At 39.6% G+C, this 8,127-nt stretch overlaps 1 protein-coding gene across 2 annotated transcripts in view; it reads right to left on the bottom strand.

Annotated features, from left to right (window-relative positions):
* Nucleotides 1-419: 419 nt before the first annotated feature.
* Nucleotides 420-8,127, bottom strand: part of TRPC6 (transient receptor potential cation channel subfamily C member 6) — a 65,013-nt gene continuing 57,305 nt past the window's right edge. The window contains exons 10-13 of one of the 2 annotated variants that reach the window (XM_038761884.1): nucleotides 7,905-7,979; nucleotides 3,084-3,167; nucleotides 1,561-1,636; nucleotides 420-757 (exon numbers count right to left, since the gene is read on the bottom strand). In XM_038761884.1, the coding sequence (XP_038617812.1) occupies nucleotides 606-757; nucleotides 1,561-1,636; nucleotides 3,084-3,167; nucleotides 7,905-7,979 (387 nt within the window). In that variant the 3' untranslated portion in view covers nucleotides 420-605. The remainder of the gene's footprint in view (nucleotides 758-1,560; nucleotides 1,637-3,083; nucleotides 3,168-7,904; nucleotides 7,980-8,127) is intronic. The other variant, XM_038761885.1, reaches the window with a different exon arrangement.

Below are 8,127 nucleotides of genomic sequence, written 5' to 3'. Positions count from 1 at the left end.
CTGTGTTCACTACTATGCTACTGGAAAAAATACATCTTATGAAGAAAGAGATTTCACCATTAACTCTATCACTGGACAAACTTTGGTCTGGGGGCCTGGTTTTCTCTCCCCTACACTGTAAGCTCCGTGAAAGTAGGGAAAGTGCCCACTAACTTTATTGTATCGTACTCTCCCAAGTGCTAAGTACAGTGCTCTACACATAGTGAGAACTCAAAAAATACCATCAATTGATCAATTGGACTCCCCAGGGCCAGGTAGGACCGTATCTCATCCCTGGAACTCCTAGACATGTTAGAGGCACCAGGTTTACATGACAATTCCTGAAAATGAAACAAAATATAAAACCACCCACAATCCACCAGGATCCTCCTTCTCCCACCTGTATATTATAATTCACTGTGACATTACTAGGTGGCTCAAGTTCTAATTTTATTTTTTCATGATTTCTTCCCAACAAAAGAAAAATAAAGGTTAACTTTCATTAAAAATAACCGGAATGAGTTCATCTCTATACATGGTTCAAAATAAGGGCTAAAATAAAAAAAATAGGAAAGAATATGGCTTCAAATGCATTGGAATTTGAACTTCATACAAAAAAGTTCTTGCTATCTCTTGCTTTCTTCTTGATTTGAATCAATCGACAATTTCTCCCCAAGTTTCCTAATAAGTTCTGCTAAATCTTCCGTATTCTGGGATTTTTCCTCAAGAAGTTCATAGCGGAGACTTGAGATATCTTGTTTGATTTCCTTCAGTTCACCTTAAGAAAAACATCAAAAAGAGTTAAATCAACTTTTAAAACAAAAGCTGTTGATCCAGTCAGGCACACTTGAGCATGTGCATCTGCGCATTTTAAAGAGAAGCTAAGAGTCTTGCCCAAGGTCACATAGCGGAGAAGAGGGGGAGTCACAATTATAGTCTCATTCCCTGTCCTGTGCTCTCATAGGCTAGCTGCTTCTCCTCTGTCTTGTCCTTTTCTCCTAAACATTGGTGTTAAAATGCCTGTGTTTTTTTCAGGGCTATTTGTTAAGCGCTTACTCTGTGCCAGGCCCCGTTAATTAATCCAGTTGCACACAGTCCCCTTTCCAAATGGGGCTCACAGTCTTAATCCCCATTTTAAAGATGAGGGAAATGAGGCACAGAGAAGTGAAGACACTTGGCCATGATCACACAGCAGACAAGTGGTGGAGTCTGGATTAGAACCCAAGTCCTCTGACTCCCAGGCCTGTGATCTATTAACTAGACCACACTGCTTCTCATGTTCTCGCTGCCTGCAAACTTGTTCCAGGTGATTTGCTAGTCCGTGTCGATACCACGGCAACTGAGCCGACTCTCTCGAAAGTCGGGCTGATTGACAGACTCAATGGTGGCTTTACAAAGCAATTAATTACTTCCTATATCATGTCCGTTTCGGATCAATTTCCAAGCATCAACTCTCTCAGTATTACTCTTCTCTCCCTTCCGCTGGTCACCCAATGAAATACAACCAGACCGACGCCTTCCATCCCATGATCCACCCTGACCAAATGGCTCTACTTCAAGGCCACCCTACACTAAACCCACCTTCATTGACTTCATCACTCTCTTTGTCCACCTGAGCTTTCAGCACATATCTTTTAATGAGTCGCTTCATTATTTTCTGGGAAACGAAAGAAGAAAAACATTACTTGCTAATCTCTGCTTCACCATTCATTCTTTCATTCAACTGTATTTATTGAGCGCTTATTGTATGCAGAGCACTATACTAAGCTCTTGGGAGAGTACAATGTAATAATTACCAGACACATTCCCTGCCCACAATGAGTTTACACCCATTCCCCTTTTTTTAATAATAATGATGGTATTTGTTAAGCACTTACTCTGTGCCAAGCACCGTTCTAAGCACTGGGGTAGATCCAAGGTAATCAGGTTGTCCCACATGGGGCTCACAATCTTAATCCCCATTTTACAGATGAGTTAACTGAGGCACAGAGAAGCTAAGTAACTTGCCCAAAGTCACACAGCTGATAAATGGCAGAGCCAGGATTAGAATTCACGATCTCTGACTCCCAAGCCCATACTCTTGTCACTAAGCCACACTGCTTTTTGTTTGTTAGTACTCAACCCCCAGATTGGAAGAGAATATTCTCAAACTCTTCTCTTACTGTGTATTTTAACTGCCATATGTATGTGCACCAACACAAAAAGACAAAAAAGTGAATTATAAAGGGCAGAAAAATCTACAAGTAATTAATCCAATGTAAAATATCACCTAATGCATTTGTTCTGCATGTAGATGCCCAGTGCATGCATTTTGTAATGTGCTACACCTCGGCTTGCCTACACACTTAGTGAGCCGGTTGTGACACTACTGGCAGGGATGAGAGTGCGAGAAGCGTGTGCAAACTGCTAGCAATGGAATGAATTCCTGACCATGGGCCCTGGCCATAAAACCTCAAGCCAGAAGCTCTTCTGTCATTCTCACTGAGAGACTCCATCACCATGCTACACTGGGCCATTCATTCATTCAATCATATTTATTGAGCACTTACTGTGTGCAGAGCACTGTACTAAGCGCTTGGAAAGTATAATTTGGCAACAGATAGAGACAATCCCTACCCAGCTGCAAATGAAGGCCCTAAATACAATGACTGCTAATGGTGATAGTAATAATAATTGTGCTATAAGTTAAATGGTTAGTATGTGCCAAGCTCTGTACTAAGTGCTGGGGAAGATATGAGATCATCAGGTCCCACTCTGGGCTCTAAGTAGGAGGAAGAACAGGTATTGAATCCCCATTTTGCAAATGGGGGAATTGAGGCATAGAGATGTTAAGTGACTTGCTCAAGGTCACACAGCAGAAATGTGGTAGATCAGGATTAGAACCCAGAACCTCTGATCCCTAAGCTTCTTTTCACTAGGCCATGCTGCTTCCTAATAATAATAACGTGTCCAGGAGTTGCTTTCTAATGTTTAGAGTACTGGACAATCTCTGCCACTTCAGATTTGCACTTCACCTTCTCAAATTCTCTCAAAGTGAATGAATTTGCTCTGAATATTAGGAGTGGCCAGTTTCATTTATTTTTCAGTGGCACTTTCATTTTTACCTGATATTGTCCTGGGGGACTGTTCAAACTATTCAGATGAAGATCTTCTGAGCTTCTTATGCTTGACTGTTTTCTATGACCAAGCTGCAATCAAACATAAAAACAACTGGAAATGCATTTCCTAAAGCACCTTGTAAATAACAGTGATTATATTTGATTCCCCCTGCACTCCTGAAATAAAAGGAACTCACAATTAACAGCTCTAAACAAACCAGATGGATCAACTCAAATGGTCCGATCCTTTCCCAGAAAACGAGAGGCAGGTTGGTCACGGCAAAACAGGAATTCCCAGAGGAGTCTAATTGGCTCTTCAGGGTTTTCACTCCCCTACTTACTGCCTTCCTTCCCTATACCTCCTTTGCCCTCTCAGTCTAAGCACACAGTTGGATTTGAGGCCAGAGAGAGACTGTGGGGGAGCAGATGGAAGTGGTTGGCATAATCTGGCACCTATTATCATCTAGAAGGTGCCATCCCCAAGAACACTGGCCTCTACCTTAGGCATCCTGGCACTAGGGTGACAGAGAATCCAAGAACCCAGTGAGAGATTGACCAGAAAACAAGTTCCTGAAAACTCAAGGTCAAGCTCAATTTCTGAGGTGGAATTCTAAGGCAGGAATGAGCCCCATGTGGGACATGGACTACTGCAGGACTTATCACACAGTAAGTGCTTAACAAATACTATTAAAAAAAGTGTCAGAGCAAAATTATATAGGAAAATGTGAGAATGTGTGAAAAGATCATTATGCAATCTTAATTCCCTATTCCTCCATGCTTCAGTAAGGAAGGTCATGTGTGTGCTTTCATATTGGCTGTTTGTGATGCCTGCTATTGTATTTGATCAGGTTGGGTTTTTTTGTATTTGCATTCTGAAGTCCTAGCCTACCTACTTTCATCTTTGAGTGAACCACCATAGGGATAGGTTGTTATATCTGATGCATCTTTTTTAAGGGCTTTCCCATTTGGGATTTTGGGATGAGCGGTGCATTCCTACACTGGGATCCTCAGACTCACAAGATGCTGCCTTTACATAGGCCAAGTGTGGTATGGAAAGAGTTGATTTTATTTTCCTCCAAAAACTTTCCAAAAAAAAGAATCCAAATGAGGAGGGACGAATTCTTTACTATTGCACATCAGTATCCTGGCCACTTGGTGGCAGAAACTTCCAAGATATAGCTTTTCCAGGGAAGACTCCATGATGAACAAAACGTCTGAAAAGTTCACTGCAAGCATCATGTCTTATGCATTTGCTTTTTTGAAAGTATCTGAGGCAACTGACCTTACAATATAGACAGCATTTTGGCATTAGGAATGTATATAGCACTTGCAAAAAATACCAAGGGCAGTCAAAGAAAGCGCAAAAGAGCTGTTGAAGTAGTTATTTGTTCATGGTCTGTGAGTATCACCGGCAGGCGAATTATCCTTAATCAAAGCAACTAAAATCGAATAATCTAAAAAGTCATGACCTCCTTGGGTTTTCAGTGACTGGCTTTTTCACTTGGCTGATTTTGATTTCTTTAGTCAAAAAGGATTTGTTCTTCTTCTTGATTTCTTCTTGATTTCAGTCACTTTGGATGAGATAATGTCAGACCTAGAGGATAGTGTGTGAACTGTATGCCCAAAATCAGTGTTCCTGGAGGAGCAAAGTAAATTAAATTCCCTCCAATAAGCTTGTGAGCTTGATGAGCAACACCAGCCAGGCATACAGAAATCAGAAACAGGGTTTGGAGCAGAAAGTGTGGGAAGATTATGGCCCCCAGAGGGAGAAACGTCGAGCCCAAGTGCAAAAGTAAAGCAAGGGGAAAATTTTACATGCACATTACTTAGAAGGCTTTTTAGTCTTGAATTGGTCCCATCAGCCATACCTGCACATACTAATAAAATCTCACTATCTGTAGCCTCATCTTGGAACCCAAATCAATCATTCAATCAATAGTATTTGTTGAGCCCTTACTATGTACAAAGCACTGAACTAAGTGCTCAGGAGAGTACACTGCAACAGAGTTGGTAGACACATTTCCTGAGTCCACAGTGAGTCAAAGGACAGATATTTGTGCATTTTGAGGAGCAACATGGTTTACTTGAAAAAGCACGGGCCTAGAAGTCAGAGAACCTGGGTTCTAATCCCACCTCTGCCAGTCCCTGGTTTGTAGCCTTGGACAACTCACTTCACTTCTGAGCCTCAGTCTCCTCATTTGTAAAATGGGGATTCAATGCCTGTTTTCCTTTCTACTTAGACTGTGAGTCCCATGTGGGAAAGGGACTGTGTCCAACCTTTTTAACTTGTGTTAAAAACAATGTAAAACAATGCTAGACACATAATAAGTGCTTAACAAATACTATAATAATAATAATAATTTTAGAGAAGGTAGGATTTTCTTCTATCTGTAAATTTCCTCACTTTTTTTGGAGTCAAAAGTCTGATTCTGTGCATGCAAGTTCCTTTACTCCTTTAGAAAATTACTTGGAGCTTTTATTGTTTGATGTCACCAATTTTGAGGTAGTGTCAAAAACTGAGATGTTCTATCTAGTACATTGTACATTATCATTTATAATGACAGTGATGAAAAGAACTCTGTCCTCTTGGCACTTGTCCCTGTTCCTTAAAATTAAATAACAGCTGTGAAAATAAAGGTTTTGGCTTTGTTTTATAAAACTATATTAAAGCTTGAGGTCTTTCAGTCAGATATGAAATCACCTATTTCCTGTGCTCATTAAAAAGTCTATCCCTGAGGACAAATCAGTAGCGTAGGAAGGAAAAGACCACTAAAACACAATTAGAAGAGAGCAGTGGGTCTAAATGGAGCAAAATACTAACTGTTCACTTTAAGGAAATTGGAGGAAAAGTTTCTTAACTACACACTCTGAGGGTACTCAGGCATCACTCACATATCTTTTTTAAATTTTTTCTTAGTATTCATTCAATTGTATTTGTTGAGAGCTTATTATGTGCAGAGCTCTGTGCTAAGCATTTGAAGTAGTATTTGCTTATGGGCTTACTATGTGCCAGGCACCACTGTTCTAAACACTGGGGGAGATACACGGTAATCAGGTTGGACACAGTCCATGCATGGGGCTCACAGTCTTCATCCCTATTTTAGATAATCGAAGCACAGAGAAGTTAAGTGAATTGCCCAAGGTCACACAGAGAACAAGTGGCAAAGCTGGCATTAGAACCCAGGTCCTTCTGACACCCAGACCCGGGCTCTCTCCACTAAGCCGTGCTGCTGCTTCTACTGGTTGCTTCTCCTATTTGTAATTTATTTTGACGTCTGTCTCCCTGCTAAATTGTAAGCTTCTTAAAGGCAGGGATAAGTCAACTTACTCTATTGTACTTTTTCAAGCACTTGGTAAAGTGCTTTGTATAGACTAAGTACTCAAGAGATAATCAATCGTATTTATTGAGATAACTATGATTGACTGATTTATCCTGGGGTTGATTGGTCAGTAGAAGAAGAATGTCTTAGGGTCAGGGAAATGCATGAAGAGACCTTACAATTCAAAGGTGATTGACTTGATACTGGGTTATGCACTGATTATCAAAAAAAGTGTCTACTCTAGTTGCTCAATAGAAGGCAGTCCAGATGAGTTCTCGCCCATGTTCTTTCTCCTGTCCTCGTTGATAATTCCTCATTTGTCACAAATACTCTGTGGAGGGTTTTGCAGCTACTTTGCAACACAGACTGGAATTTAAATCACATCCGGCATTTCGGTTTCCCCAACTTTTTCCAGTCACTGACTCGTTTATTTCAAATTACATTTCTCCAGATGCACCTATTAACTTACAGCCATCTCACTCCTTTATTTTCAAGCTGTACTTATTTCTATATTACTACTTGAGGTCAAATGGATTATTTTGTATCTACCCTAAAGCTTATCCCAGTTTTTGGCACACTTAAAAAAATACATAACTATTTCTGTGTTCTTGCTGGTATTAGCAAAACTGTCAAATTTTGTATCAATGTACTAGCATTTTTTCTTCTTATTCAGGAATAAGAATACTTAGCTGAAAATATATTCTTGAGCAATCTGCTAAGCCTACAGTGTTAAATTATATTAGCAATTATTATCCTCCTGATAGTTTATAGGTAACACATGAATGTTTCTCTACTAAAAGGGTCAATTACTTTGACAAAAAAGCAATCTTTTTTACCCAGGTTTCTACCCAAACTCCCTGTTTTTTTCTGCAAATGCTTATAAATTAACTATTTAAATGAACTGCCCCACACCACCTAAATTGTGGAAGATAAACAACTTATTTTAAAATTGTCTGTTTTTTAAATCTCCTCCATTTTAAAAATTGAGATATATGATACTCTTCTTAGTCAAGTAGGCCACTTGTCCTTCTGCAGTTAACAGAACTTTAACGTTTTATGACTGCATTCTGCCTATTTGTCACAAGTGGGCTAGAATAATCCTCTCCCTAATAGAAGTCTCCACTTTTTGTTAGAAAAGCTGTGTCCCTTTGCATTTCCAGCAAATTTGCCTACCACAGTTATTCACTGTGAAACACACTGCAAATTTTTTTGCAGTGCAAAAAAACTGCAACCATCTCCAAATATTTATAAATGTTCTCTATTCCTGAGTGTCCAGGATTGAAAAAGTCATGGCAGACTAAGTACCATGGTTCACTACTCTTCCTTTCTTCCTGAAGTTCAAAATATGCTTAAATCCCAGGCCTCTTCTCATCTCTTCTGACAAACAACTTCAAATGTTTCCATAAAAGCATTACCCACACCCTCTAATACCTCATCAGGCACATCGTTAGGATTGCGTGAATCAGTGAACAGAAATAGGAGAGGCTACTTTCAAATATTCCCTTACCTGTTTGTTGTCAAGTGACAAATTTGCAAGTTCTTCATTACTTCCTAATTTTCCAATTTTCTTCTCTTCATTTCTCTTTTTAAAAAGACAAATTTAAAAATAAGTAAAGCAACTTAGAGATTTCAGGGTGATGAAATTTTTCATCCATTTTTCATCTGTAAAATGGAGATTGAAACTGTGAACCTGTGAACCCTATGTGGGACAGGGACTGAGTACAATATAG

The sequence above is a fragment of the Tachyglossus aculeatus genome, chromosome 20 (assembly GCF_015852505.1).
Source record: "Tachyglossus aculeatus isolate mTacAcu1 chromosome 20, mTacAcu1.pri, whole genome shotgun sequence".
Lineage (NCBI taxonomy): Eukaryota > Metazoa > Chordata > Mammalia > Monotremata > Tachyglossidae > Tachyglossus > Tachyglossus aculeatus.
Note: the sequence above shows the minus strand (reverse complement) of the source record. Positions and strands in the feature narration are given on the sequence as shown.